The following is a 13,712-nucleotide window of genomic DNA, read 5'->3' on the forward strand; positions in this document are numbered from 1 at the left end:
CTGAAACACAAGGAACAGCCTAAGACAAGTGCAAAAGTGCCTAAAAGTCACTTCTTTTTCCAATGGTGACCCCTGTTCATCTGACTGAGTACCTGTGTTGGACTTTCTGTACAAATTCCAATTTTCTCTCGGGTAATCGTGTACAGGGTCCTTGTAATCGATTACAATGGCAAAAAAGGCCTAAACTTGATTACCATGACATAATTTGAAAGGTCTTTGAGTCTAGATTCCAACAAAACAAGAATCAACTCATTTGGAGTTCGGTGGAGAAAGATATGAGCAAAAGAACAAGCAAAGGTGAGAGTTGGCAAAAATATATGAAACGCTAACTTGAAACAATAAACTGTACCAACTCAGATGTCCAAAAATTACAAATTAGTAGTCATTGGAAAGATGTTTGAGTCTAGTTTCTAATAAAAAAAGAATCACATCATTTGGAGGTCGGTGGGAAACATTATCAGTAAAATAGCCAGCAAAGGTCAAAGTTGACAGCATGATGGATGATATGGGTGAATGGTATGAACGTTCGTTATTTGATTGTATGAATATAATGCATGATATTTGATTTATTGAAGTACATGAACGTTCGTTATTTGGTGAAATGAGGTATATGAATTTACATGATATGGATTGTAAAAAATGTGGAAGTTGATGTTGATATGAACGTATGGAGTTATGAGAATTTCATGTTGAGATTGAACTGGAATATAAATGGATTGAAAAAGAGTCTTCCGTGATAATTAACATTCGTGCCAAACGGTCTTTAACCGTTCGATTTCCTTATTTAAATGGTCATAATGGGATTCGTTCATTTGGATGGAACCTTGTTGAGGACGAGCGTCGTCATGTTCTAAAGCTTTGTTTGAGCGTTCGGTCAATTACTGTGGTGTTCGGTATTCTTTGATAAATCCCATTCCTTTATATTTATATAAATATGCAATAGTATACTTTACCATTCGTAAATACTTCTTCGAAAATCCCTTAGTATAATTATCAAAGTCTATTATTTTAAGGCTATTAACGTTCAGTTCTGAACTGAGCGTTCGTCCTAATTGGTGTTTAGTCTTATACTGAACGCTCGTTCTGTTTGGTGTTCGGTTCATAATGAGCGCTCGCTCAAAATGGTGTTCGATCTTATACCGAACGCTTGCTCTAATTGGTGCTCGGTCTCACACTGAGCGTTCGTCCTAATGGTGCTCGGTTCTGAACTGAGCGTTAATCCTTTAGGGTTCTCGGTTTTATGCTGAGCACTCGTTCTAATTGGTGTTCGGTCTTATACCGAACGTTCGTTCAAATTGGTGTTCGGTCTTATACCGAACGTTTCGTTCTAATTGGTGTTCGGTCTTATACCGAACGTTCGTTCTAAAGGGTGTTCGGTTTTATACTGAATGCTCGTTCTAAATAGGGGCTCGGTCTTAGATTGAGCGCTCGCTAAAAATGGTGCTCGGTCATATACTGAGCGTTCGTACTCCGATTCTTAACGAGCGTCCTTTTGGTCCAGTCAGCATGGTTCGTCCTCGTTTTCTTTGTGAGGGCAGGACGATCGGTTTTTGATGGTCATCCTATTAATGATGAAAACGGTTGTGGAATGATGAAAAATAAATGATGAATGTTATTTGAGATGAAAAGAATATTATGGATTTGAACGAGCGTTCCGGGTTGGAACGACTCCTGATTGAGAGTTTGAGAATTTGTAAAGTATGACTGTGGGAAGTTAATGCTGGCTGTTCGATCCTGATGTTCCGTGAGTACTCATCCTCAAGTAGAGGGAGTACGTCATGTGTGGGAACGACAGGAGGTCCTCGTCCTTAGGAGTACTTTGGACGGAACGGATTAACCTCGGGTTGCAGCTGATGAGGATGCCAGTTACCACACCACTCGGGTGCGCGAACGCCTGTGACTACGCAGAATTCATACAGTCCGGACGTTCAGTCGAGTGTTGAGTTTTATGTAGTACGTACGTTGAATTGTGTTCATGTGTGATGAATTGTTTACATGAATTTGTATGTTGATGCATGAGTTAAATTACATAAGCTTACCCTGCGTTTTTCCTTGTGTTGTCTCGTTTTGTACATTCGTCCTGTCGTTGCAATGATCATCCGTGTGGATGTGAGCAGAGGGAGACGAGCGTTTGGAAGAAGCACTGGACGAAGCCAACTTAGTTGAAGTTGAAGTGAAGAATGAGCAGTGAGAATGAGACGCTCGGCTAGTAGTGGAGTTGTTGAATTGAGTGGTCATTCGACCACCTCCTTCTTTCATTTTGGTTAAGACCGTTCGGTATTTGTCCCGTGTAAACCGTTCAGTCAGGTTTTTATTTTACGTTCGACCTTAATTTGTAACCCTTATTGTATGGACGTGCGGCTTTGCGCGTTCGTTCTTTATTATTCTAAGACTATACTCAAGGACGTTCGTCCTTGAGCGTTCGTTCATTCGGTTTTGTTTTTAGTTGGAAAACTGTTTTGAATTATTATTAAAAGTGATTTTCTAATTATATGGTTTATGACTGTATTTTTAGGATGTCACACTATCTCATAAGACTTGAAATAATACATTATTTCATTGATTAATTTATATGTATTGTTAAAAATACTCGTGCAAATACAATAAGTAAAAAATATATATATATTATTATTTTAAATTTATTACGAATGCAAGTACAGTTAAACTTACAACTGTAAATTCTAATTTTAAAATGTAAAAAATTAAAAATTCTAAAAGAATTTAGAAAATACTACCAAATTTTGCGCCATCAAAGTTGTTAATATACATTAAAAAGAGTATTTAAGAAATAGAATTTCTTGACATTTTTATTTAAAATTAACTTCTAATTATTAGCTGAAATTTTTTCAAAATAATTTACTTCGTCAGAAAAAGAATTCAGAAGTTAGAACCATTTCTAAAGATAATTATCTGACTGTTAAAAAAAGTTAAAGTTGATTTTTATATTGAAAAATATACTTTCCTCCGTTTTCATCACTCTAAGTTGAAAATATTTCATTTTTTTAGCCATTTTCCAACTCAAGTAATTTTTGTCACCTAGGAGAATGAGATGTATGTTTAATATATATATTTTCTGTTTGTAAACAGGTTTTTTAATTCACATATTTATGTAGGTGATGTAAAAGTCCAGCTCCGGTAACGATTCATGACTCACCAAAAGTAAAAGTGGAGTACATGATGATGGAGACCTTCAATGTTACCTCTTTTCTATCTTTACCATTGCAGCTAGACAACCATAGCAAAATTTGTATTTAAAACAACTAAAATAACATATCAGAAAACCGTGATATGTATACAAACTTCTAAATTGTCTAGATCAGATGCAGTCAGAAGCTACAGTTTTAAAAGGTTGTTTACATTGAGACACCAATTAAGTATTCTTTTGTGCTGGTTTCTTCGAATTGTTTTTTCGACGAACCTTCACCAAAGCTTTCTGTAAATCCTACAATCAGTGAAAAGAAAAATGATCATTCGAATCATTCATCCTACAGTATTTATCTCAAGAATACATATTCATCATCATAATAAAAATAATAAAGACATATGTCTATGTAATTGCTCAAGCCTAGTTGAACCAAGCCATATACACTAACATAAGCCTAATCAGATAACTCGCGCGAGCCCCCAAAACCCATCAAATGCATGCTCTAAAACCTCCACCAAGAATAACTTAAAGTACCATTTTCAACTACTCTTGACACAAACTGGTACAGGAATTGGCCTCAATCACAACGCCTAATCCATAGGAAGATTTGGTGTGGCAATACCATCATAGTATAAATCCAAGTAGTGAATGAATGTTAAGGTGGCAGGCACAGAAGTAAGAAATGGTGAATTCCACTTAATGGTTTTCAAATTGAGTTTTATTTGGTGCGCTGTTATCTACACTATTAACCAATAAAAAATTTGGTAGGTATGACAATGTAAATATAAGCTATAAATCAAAAAATGATTAAATAGTAAACCTGTAACAAACCCAAACTATATCTAACTATCTTACAACTTAAAACGAATATAAGCTAGCCTCGTACTTACCCCATCAGGTTCATTTTGAATTGTCCCTCGGGTCCAAAGACCCTCCAAATTGTAGTAAGCTCTGGCCTTTTCATCAAGTGCATGAACTATCACTTTACCTAAACATAAAAAAAAAATGAACCAAAAAGGGAAAGCAAGGCATGTTAGAACTATAAATCCAATAATTGAAAGTTTTCATAACATAAAAAGCAATGTTCACTGATCTAGCAAATCATACATCACCAAAAATAATAGACTGATAGAAGGAAAGTGACAGAGAAAGGACCTATTAAACCCTAAAGACTAACAAAGTAATTTTTTCCCCGAAGCCTTGTCAAGCCACCGCATGCGCTAAGCAATGAAAAGTTAACATGAAAGAATCACTAAATTGCAACACCTCCCGAAATAGATAAAAAGAATTAAACCACAATGTTAGATTAGTTGTAACAGACAAAATTCAGTTAATTCTTCAATAGAAGAGTCATGCATGTTGAGGGGCAGGCTCACCCACACTTTGGCCAATGGGCTGCAGGTTATAATGCCCCATGCAGATTGACGGGCTTAAATGTCCAGCCTACCCACACCTTTTTACAGCACCCGTCTTACCTTGTTATCCCTAATCACCCAAGAATGGTAATTCGCTGGCTCCATTCACCAGTGAAGAAACTGGAATAAGTGCAAGAAAGAAAATCAGAGGTTGTAGAGTGTAGAAACTGATACCATGCTGAGACTAAACTCATTATCTTGTTTGATTTAATGAATATCACGCAAAGCAACATACGCTAAGACAATAATGTTGCGGAACCAACAAGTTAATTTAACAACTTTCTAGTACTAAGGAACTAGTAATTTGTCACACAGGTAGATCAATTAGCTAGGATAGAGTATAAGTCTCCACTTAAACTGCATCAGTAGCTCTCTGATGTGAGTTTCAACCAGTATTTGCATATTGGTTTACTAATTTATAACATCACACAACATCTATCGTGTGGATGGAATAGACCTCTCTAAAAAAGAAGACCCCATTAAAGATAGTAAACTAGTTCTTCGTAAATATTAATTATTGGAAAGGCCTGTGAATACCTAACATTCCTAAAAGAACAGAACATTTAGCAAATGCAGTCTGTTAACTGAGAATAATATACTCACTTAAGGTATGTGCTGCATAATCTCTTATTATTAACAAAACGTAAGTTGGCTTATAAAGCCAAAATACAGATAACTGACCGAAAAAGAAGGACTGAAAGGACTGTATCCACCCACGATTTTTCATCCTAAAATTACGTGAATGGTTAACTGATCTAGATTTAATCTGCATATCCTAGAAAATAGGATTGCACAACTTATTTTAACAAACTGGAAACAGACTAACATAAAATAAATATCTCCTAAACCAACCAACATTCCCTCCCTTAAACTATATGCTATGACATCTAGTTTAATTTTGAAATTTCAATCATGCCAAGCATACTACGAAGCTTTAAGAATTGATCCAGTTTCAGAGGCTTGGTCATAATGTCTGCAATTTGAATCTGTGATTTGCAATAGCTCATCCTGACAACTCCATCCTTCACCAAATCTCTCAAAAAATGAAACCTTATATCAATGTGTTTGCTTTTCCCATGAAACACTGGATTCTTGGATAATTGTATGGTTGAATTGTTATCACACAGAATTAACGTACTGTTCTACTCGTTAAGGCCAATCTTCTCCAATATCCTTTTAATCCAAACACATTGACAAGCACAAGAGGCAGCTGCTATATACTCAGCCTCAGTAGTAGACAATGTTACTATAGGTTGTTTCTTAGAGGACCATGAAACTGCTCCAAAGCCAAGTAAAAACACAGATCCAGAAGTGCTTCTACGATCATCCAAGTCTCCAGCAAAGTCACTGTCAGAATAAGCCACAACATTTGTGCTGCCACCCTTCTTGTAAAAAATGCCCAGTTCAGTGGTACCTTTTAAGTACCTTAATATGCATTTTGCTGCCACCCAATGTGATTCAGTTGGACAAGACATGAATCTGCTAATTAAACTTACTCCATACATAATATCTGGACGAGTAGTCAAGTACATTAGACTGCCAACTACTTGCTTAAACATGGTTGGATCAATTTTAGTCCCTGCAACATCCTTTGACAGTTTTGTACCTGGGACAATAGGATTCTTTACTGCATTGCTATTCTCCATGCCAAACCTTGCTAGTATCTCATGAGTATATTTTCTTTGACAAATAAAAATTCCATTTGAATTTTGCACAACCTCTATTCCAAGAAAATACCTCATTCTTCCTAAATCAGACATGTCAAACTCTGACATCATTGACTTTTTAAATTCATCACATATGCCCCAATCATTTCCAGTATATATCAAATCATCAACATAAAGGCTTACAATTAAAATTTTACCTCCCTCTTTTGATTTTGTAAAAAGAGTATGTTCACAGTAGCACCTTTCAAAGCCTTTACGAGAAAAATAATTCTCTATCTTACTGTACCATGCTCTTGGGGCCTGTTTAAGGCCATACAATGCCTTTCTTAATTTGTAAACTTTGTCTTCTTCCCCTTTCTTGACAAAACCAATAGGTTGTTGCACATAAATATCTTCCTTGAGTTCACCATGAAGGAAGGCACTTTTCACATCTACTTGAAAAACTGGCCAACTATAATGAGCTGCTAATGCAAGTATGATGCGAATAGTGTCAAGCCGAGCAACCGGGGCAAACACCTATGTGTAATCAACTCCAAATTCCAATACTGTTTGGAACGTAGTAAATTTTCCATCAACTTTGCCCAATGATCATAATGACCAGCAAATTTTGGGATTGCAGGTTGCACATACTTATCATTCTCTGCCATTCTGTTTTCACACTCTTTTTGAAATAAATTTGTTGTTTCTTTCCACTCACTCACCACTATTTCTCTCACTCTCAAGGAGATTTAGGATCAGGCCCCTATATAGGAGCTCTGATACCAATTGTTAACTGAGAATAATATACTCACTTAAGGTATGTGCTGCATAATCTCTTATTATTAACAAAACATAAGTTGGCTTATAAAGCCAAAATACAGAGATAACTAACCGAAAAAGAAGGACCGAAAGCACTGTATCCACCCACGATTTTTCATCCTAAAATTACGTGAATGGTTAACTGATATAGATTTAATCTGCATATCCTAGAAAATAGGATTGCACAACTTATTTTAACAAACTGGAAACAGACTAACATAAAATAAATATCTCCTAAACCAACCAACACAGTCAAGATGCTAATTCATGACATTGTATCTGTTATCAGCCATTATCGCTACTGCAATTTTCTTTAGTTGGAGTTCTGTTTGGACAAATTTCTTCAAAATACTTTAGGTGAGAAAAATTAAAAAAGAGAAGGTAAGTTAGATTAGCTCATTGCACAAAGTAAAAGATAAAAAAAAAAACAAAAACAAAAAGTTATATAAGAACAATTCTACAAATTTGGGTATGTATAAATTAATTTTAACCGAAAAAAACTAGAAGATTGTCCAAACGACCCCTAATGGATTTTCTAAACTCAACAAAATGAACACAAAAATGATTACAAAAGCACGAGATACCAGAGTCAATGACTATCCACTTTCCTCCCTCTTCCCCTTCTACACTCGGTAGCATCATTCGTTCAGCTCCTCTCTGTTTCTGTTTGGCCTGGTTAATTACACAAATATACATAAGTCGGAAGAAAAACAAAAATGAAAACCACTTTTGAGTTTCAATCGAAAATCAATGCAAATATAGCGATAAAAAGGACGAAGGAAGGAGGGTGTGGTGCCTTGTAAATTAGGGCTTGGGCTATGTTCTTGACGTGCCAGGTGGACCTGCCAGTGGCGAGAACCATGAAATCGGCCCAATCGCAGTGCTTGGGAACCGATATCACCTTAACGTCGTCAGCTTTGATATCCAACAGAACCTTCTCGATCTCCGGCAGATCCAGAAGGCAATTACGGCCGTCAATGGCGGACAAAGAACAGAACCCTACCTTCTTCTTCCATGGTTGATGAAGAAGAAGGGCCTCTGCATATCGCAAACACGTTCTAGTTCGAAGAAGCCCCCACATTCCAGTTCCACGCTCAAATCAAACTAGAGCAGTACGAGTGAGTTTGTGAATAGGAAAATGTTATTTGGAAAACGTTTTTTTAACACTGTTTTGACAACGCCACGTGTCAGCGCTTCATTGGCTTAGTGATTTGAAATGAAAACAGAGAAAGGGTTACGGGGCGAGGGGTAGTTTGGGATTTCCAGGTTAAAATTTTAAGAATTGGGTTTGGCGGTTTAGGGTGGGAAAGACGTTCGTTCTCTCGCTCTCTCGGAAAGACGTTCGTTCTCTCGCTCTCTCGCTCTCACGCTCTCTCGTTCTCTCGCTCTCTCGCTCTCTCGCTCTCTCGCTCTCACGCTCTCTCGCTCTTTCGCTCTCTCGCTCTCACGGTCTCTCGCTCTCTCGCTCTGTCGGTCGTTCAATCTTTACTGTAGTACGGACGTTTATTGGTGTAAGTAAAAATGGGCGAGCCCTGGCATTGTGTTTTACATTGTGTTTTTGGCGTTTCGTTAAGTTGAATGATATAACTGAGTGTGGAATGTTATCTTGTTAGGGCCGTTTCAATGGAAGGGAAAAAAGCAAGTGTAAGAAAAATTTTAATGTTGTGTTTATATATTATTTAATTATGGTATTAATTTTTGTTAGTAATAAATATTTATCATTTTTTTTGTAGTGGTGTAAGGACCGTGTCCTTTATGCTTTTATTATTTTATTTTATTTTAATAGGAGTGGAGGACAATTAGTGCTGTAGCGTTTTGGTTGTATTGAGAAATTAGGAAAAAAGCAGCAACATGCTCTCCGTGATTTCTCTCATTTTGGCACCATTCAAACGCGTAGGAGAATAAATTTGGGGTAAGGGGTTCTGCACTGGGGGAGGTTTTGCTGCTATATTTTAGTAAAGAACGTGAAGTTCAAAGTTGCTGGAGAGGAAAGAAACTTAGTTCTGCAAGTCTTGGAAGGAGATCCAGACACTTGTATTTCTAGGTTCAAGATTTCACAAAGGAAGTCTTCAAGAGGTAAGGGAAGCTTGTGTAATTTAACTGGTTTGATGTATGTGTGTGAACGTTCGTTGTTAACTGCATGAATATAATGCATGATGTTGCTGGAATTTTGTTGTACGAACGTATGTCATTTGATTAAATGGATATAATGCATGATACTTGATATTACTGAAGTACATGAACGATCGTCATTTTAATGAAGTGAGATATATGAAATTGCATGGGATGAATATTTGGGTTTCTGGTTTCGTTTCTGGGTTTTCTGCAAATTCTGAAATCCTGCAGGCGCGTTCGTCCAATTTGGCTTCAAATTGGACGTTCATCCAAATTATCGAGCGTTCGTCCAATTTGGTTTCAAATTGGACGTTCGTCCAAATGCCTAAGAACGTTCGTCCAGATATTGAACGTTCGTCCACATTGGAGTTCGGTCTCATACCGAACGTTCGTTTAAATTGGAGTTCGGTCTCATACCGAACGTTCGTTTAAATTGGAGTTCGGTCTCATACCGAACGTTCGTCCAAATAATGCTCGATCTCGAGCGTTCGTCTAATAGTGCTCGGTCTCGAGCGTTCGTCTAAATAATGCTCGGTCTCGAGCGTTCGTCTAATAGTGCTCGGTATGAGCGTTCGTCCAAATAGTGCTCGGCTCGAGCGTTCGTCCTAATAGTGCTCGGTATGAGCGTTCGTCCAAACAGTGCTCGGTCTTGAATGAGCGTTCGTCCAATGAACAGTACCAGACTTGTACATTTCTGAGCTTAAACCGTTCGTTCTTTGATTTGAACGAGCGTCCTTTTGGGTCTCATTTTACAGCGTTCGTCCTCGGTTTTTGGGGACAGAACGTTCGGTCTTGGTGGTTTCTTATGAAATGGTGAAAATGATTATGTAATAATGAATAGTAAATGATGAATGATAAATGATGAATGATAAATGATGAATGATAAAAGATGAATAGTAAAATGACGAAGAGTTTATGAGATGAATGGAAAGTTATGATTTTTGAAAGAGCGTTCCGGGGAGGAACGACTCAGAACTTGATTATTAAGATTCGTAATGTATGAATGTGGTAAGCTTAGCCGGTTGTTCATCCTGATGTTCCGTGAGTACTCGTCCTCACGTAGAGGGGGTACGTCATGTGTGGGAACGGCAGGAGGTCCTAGTCCTGGTGATTATTTGGACAGATAGGACTAACCTCGGGTGACAGCTGATGAGAGTTCCAGTTACTACATCACCCGGGTGCACGAACACCGAAGCTACACAGAGTTCATACAGTCCGGACAGTCAGTCGTGTTAAGTTTAATTTGTGAATACGTTAAAGTGCGTTGTTATTTAATGAATGTGTATGTATGTTGAATTGTTACCTGAAATTGCGTATTGATGCATGAGTTAAATTACGTAAGCTTACCCTTTCGGTTTCCTTGTGTTGTCCATTGTACTTGTACGTCCGTCTTGTCATTGCAATGATCATCCGTGTGGATGTGAGCAGATGGAGACGAGCGTTTGGAAGATGCGTTGAACGAAGAGAACCTGGTTGATGTTGAAGTGAAGATCGAGCAGTGAGACCGCTCGGCCAGTGTTGTATTTAGTAGAACTGAGTGGTCGTTCGACCATCTCTTGTTTTCTTTTAAGTTAATTCGACCGTTCAGTAATTTATCCTGTGTGAACCGTTCGGTCAGGTTTCTTGTACGTTTGGCTTTAATTTGTAAACTCTCATGTGTGACGTGTGGCTTTTGCACATTCGTCCGTTATGTTGGTTTTGTACTCAAAGATGTTCATCTTTGAGCGTTCTTTTGCTTCGCATTTCTTTAACTTTTAGTGTAAAACTGTTTGAGATTATTATTAAATGTGATTTTTTCTAAATTTATAGTTATGACTGTATTTTTGGGATGTCACATTAGTGGTATCAGAGCAGTTTTGTCCTCTTAAGGACACTGTAGGTTATGAGTACACTGTGTTTTTGCTGTGTGCTTAAGTTTCGTTCAATGAGTTACTTTCGACTCTTTTAATAGGACTAACATTCGTTCCTTTTCTCTATTCCAGAGAATCAATGGCACCTAGACTTTCCCCTCTTTCTCCACCGCAGACCAATGAACATGATGTGCCCAACAACACCAGATTGTTGGAATCCGTAATTGAAAGGTTACAAGAGCAGAACGCTGTTTTGACGCAGCAAAATGCGGCTGCCTTACAGAGTTTGGAGGCCGCTCGTGCAAATTCTGAAGTGACTCAGAGACAACTTATGGAGATTCTTGCAGCTACCAGGGGTACACCGGGAGCATCTGCTTCAAACACTACTCATCAGACTGAGTGGAGTTTGGAGAACTTTTTACAGCATCGTCCTGCAAAATTTGATGGGAAGTGCCCTCCCGACGGAGCTGATCAGTGGATAAGGGACATGGAACAGATTTACGATGCTAAGGAATGTCCGAATGATCGAAGACTGGCATTCACCGAGTATCTGTTGACTAGAGAGGCCAGCCATTGGTGGTCGACTGCGAAGATGATACTAGTAGAATCTCGCAGTCCTATTTCCTGGACAGTCTTCAAAGAGAAGTTTTATGAGGAATATTTCCCGGATAGTGTTCGATTCGGCAAAGAGGTGGAATTTCTCCAATTGGTACAAGGTAATATGTCTGTCTCGGAGTACACCAACAGGTTCAAACATCTGGTTCGCTTTAATACCCTTGCCACCAGTGAAGTGTGGCAGTGCAGGAAGTTTGAAAATGGACTGAGGAGTGATCTTAAGGTATTGATATCCAGCCTCTGCATTAAGTCCTTTCCTGCTATGATTGAGAGAGCAAAAGTATTAGAGAAAAATGTGACTGAAGCAGAACGATTGAAGAAGCAGCAACAACCAACTAGAGGACCCATCATGACCAGGCCGAATATGAATCGGGATAAGTTGTCATATGCTCGTCCAACACAACCATCAAATTCTCAGGCTATGGTTGTTGCGGGACAGTCTGGACAGTCTGGATCAGTCAGATGTTTTAAGTGTGGAGGACCACACTACAGATCGTCGTGTCCTCTGTTAGAGGGAGCAAAATACTGCACTCGCTGTAGAAGAAACGGTCACATGGAGCACGAGTGTAATATGGGAGGGCGAGCAGTAATGAGGCCGCCAAATGCTGGAAGAGTGCAACAGGGAAGGGGTGGACGAGCACAGGCTGTTGGTAGAGTTTATGCGATCACGACCGCGGAAGCTGCCAGTTCAGGTACGCTCGTTACTGGTACTTGCTTATTACATGGAATGCCTGTTTGTGTGTTGTATGATTCGGGGGCAACACACTCCTTCATTTCGAAGGCGTGTGTTGAGAAATTGGGATTGGCCGAACGCGAAATGCAGTTCGACTTGGTAGTATCAACCCCAGCGGCTGGTGAGGTTAGGACGTCTACTGTATGTGTTAAATGTCCTATAGAGGTTGAGGGGCGTAATTACAAGATAAATCTCATCTGTCTACCCTTGAAAGATCTCGAAGTAATCTTAGGGATGGATTGGCTGGCTACCAATCGCATTCTCATAGATTGTGGTGCAAAAGAATTGGTGTTTCCGGATGAGTATGAAGTGGATCTATCTGTGACGCTCGGTCAACTGAAAGAAGACATCGTGGATGGCGCCAGTTGCTTTCTGATAATGACACATTCGGACGAACGACTTGAAGGTTTGACTCATGAGCGATCGTCCAGTAAACTGAATGGAGGACGATCAGTCATGGATGAATTCCCTGATGTATTTCCTGATGAAGTGCCTAGATTACCTCCTCCACGCGAGGTGGAATTTACTATAGATCTAGTGTCGAATGCTGGACCTGTCTCTATTGCACCCTATCGGATGTCGCCAGCCGAGTTAGCTGAACTCAAGGAGCAGATTGAAGAATTAATGGATAAGCAGTTTATCAGACCAAGTGTATCACCTTGGGGAGCGCCTGTACTCTTAGTGAAGAAGAAGGATGGCAGTTCTCGTCTCTGCATTGATTACAGGCAGTTAAACAAGCTGACTATCAAAAACAAGTATCCTTTGCCTCGGATTGACGACCTGCTAGATCAATTACATGGCGCGACTATATTCTCAAAGATTGATTTACGGTCGGGATACCATCAGATTCGGGTGAAGGAAGAAGACATCCAGAAGACAGCCTTCCGATCTCGTTATGGACACTACGAGTATGTAGTGATGCCATTCGGTGTGACAAACGCCCCAGCAATATTTATGGACTATATGAACCGTATCTTCAGGCCGTATCTTGACAAGTTTGTGGTTGTATTCATTGATGATATTCTTGTCTACTCCAAGAGCTATGAAGAGCATGAAGATCACTTGAGGGTTGTTCTAGGCATCTTAAGAGAAAAGGAGTTGTACGCCAAGTTCTCTAAATGTGAATTTTGGATGAAGGAAGTGCCATTTTTGGGACATGTGGTTTCAGCTGGAGAAATCTCAGTGGATCCGGTTAAAGTACGAGCAGTGTTGGAATGGGAGAGTCCACGCTCGGTAACTGAAGTTCGCAGCTTTGTGGGACTCGCGGGCTACTATAGACGGTTCATTGAAGGGTTTTCCAAAATAGTGGCTCCGCTTACTCAGCTGACCAGAAAGGATCAACCGTTCGCTTGGACCGATCGGTGTGAAGAAAGT

At 39.1% G+C, this 13,712-nt stretch overlaps 2 protein-coding genes across 2 annotated transcripts; one reads left to right on the forward strand and one right to left on the reverse strand.

Moving 5' to 3' along the window:
* Positions 1 to 3,183: 3,183 nt before the first annotated feature.
* LOC108345066 (protein Iojap-related, mitochondrial) lies at positions 3,184 to 8,144 on the reverse strand. Its single transcript, XM_052868273.1, has 4 exons — positions 7,822 to 8,144; positions 7,610 to 7,697; positions 4,036 to 4,133; positions 3,184 to 3,442 (listed from the first exon to the last, which is right to left on the reverse strand). Exons 1-4 carry the CDS (start codon positions 8,104 to 8,106, stop codon positions 3,371 to 3,373), a joined length of 543 nt encoding a protein of 180 aa, XP_052724233.1. The 5' UTR covers positions 8,107 to 8,144; the 3' UTR covers positions 3,184 to 3,370.
* A 2,985-nt stretch (positions 8,145 to 11,129) lies between these two features.
* LOC108346630 (uncharacterized) lies at positions 11,130 to 12,870 on the forward strand. Its single transcript, XM_052868115.1, has 3 exons — positions 11,130 to 12,297; positions 12,502 to 12,744; positions 12,836 to 12,870. Exons 1-3 carry the CDS (start codon positions 11,130 to 11,132, stop codon positions 12,868 to 12,870), a joined length of 1,446 nt encoding a protein of 481 aa, XP_052724075.1.
* Positions 12,871 to 13,712: the final 842 nt, after the last annotated feature.

The sequence above is a fragment of the Vigna angularis genome, chromosome 9 (genome assembly GCF_016808095.1).
Source record: "Vigna angularis cultivar LongXiaoDou No.4 chromosome 9, ASM1680809v1, whole genome shotgun sequence".
NCBI lineage: Eukaryota > Viridiplantae > Streptophyta > Magnoliopsida > Fabales > Fabaceae > Vigna > Vigna angularis.

Excerpts from the sequence above, each read along its gene's own strand:
- LOC108346630 (XM_052868115.1), top strand. The coding sequence starts at position 11,130 with ATGGCACCTAGACTTTCCCCTCTTTCTCCACCGCAGACCAATGAACAT. Across the intron at positions 12,298-12,501 it reads CGCGGAAGCTGCCAGTTCAG|AGGTTGAGGGGCGTAATTAC; the intron begins GTACGCTCGTTA and ends AATGTCCTATAG. Across the intron at positions 12,745-12,835 it reads TTCGGACGAACGACTTGAAG|ATTACCTCCTCCACGCGAGG; the intron begins GTTTGACTCATG and ends TGAAGTGCCTAG.
- LOC108345066 (XM_052868273.1), bottom strand. The coding sequence starts at position 8,106 with ATGTGGGGGCTTCTTCGAACTAGAACGTGTTTGCGATATGCAGAGGCC. Across the intron at positions 7,698-7,821 it reads CCCAAGCCCTAATTTACAAG|GCCAAACAGAAACAGAGAGG; the intron begins GCACCACACCCT and ends GTAATTAACCAG. Across the intron at positions 4,134-7,609 it reads GTGGATAGTCATTGACTCTG|GTAAAGTGATAGTTCATGCA; the intron begins GTATCTCGTGCT and ends TTTTATGTTTAG.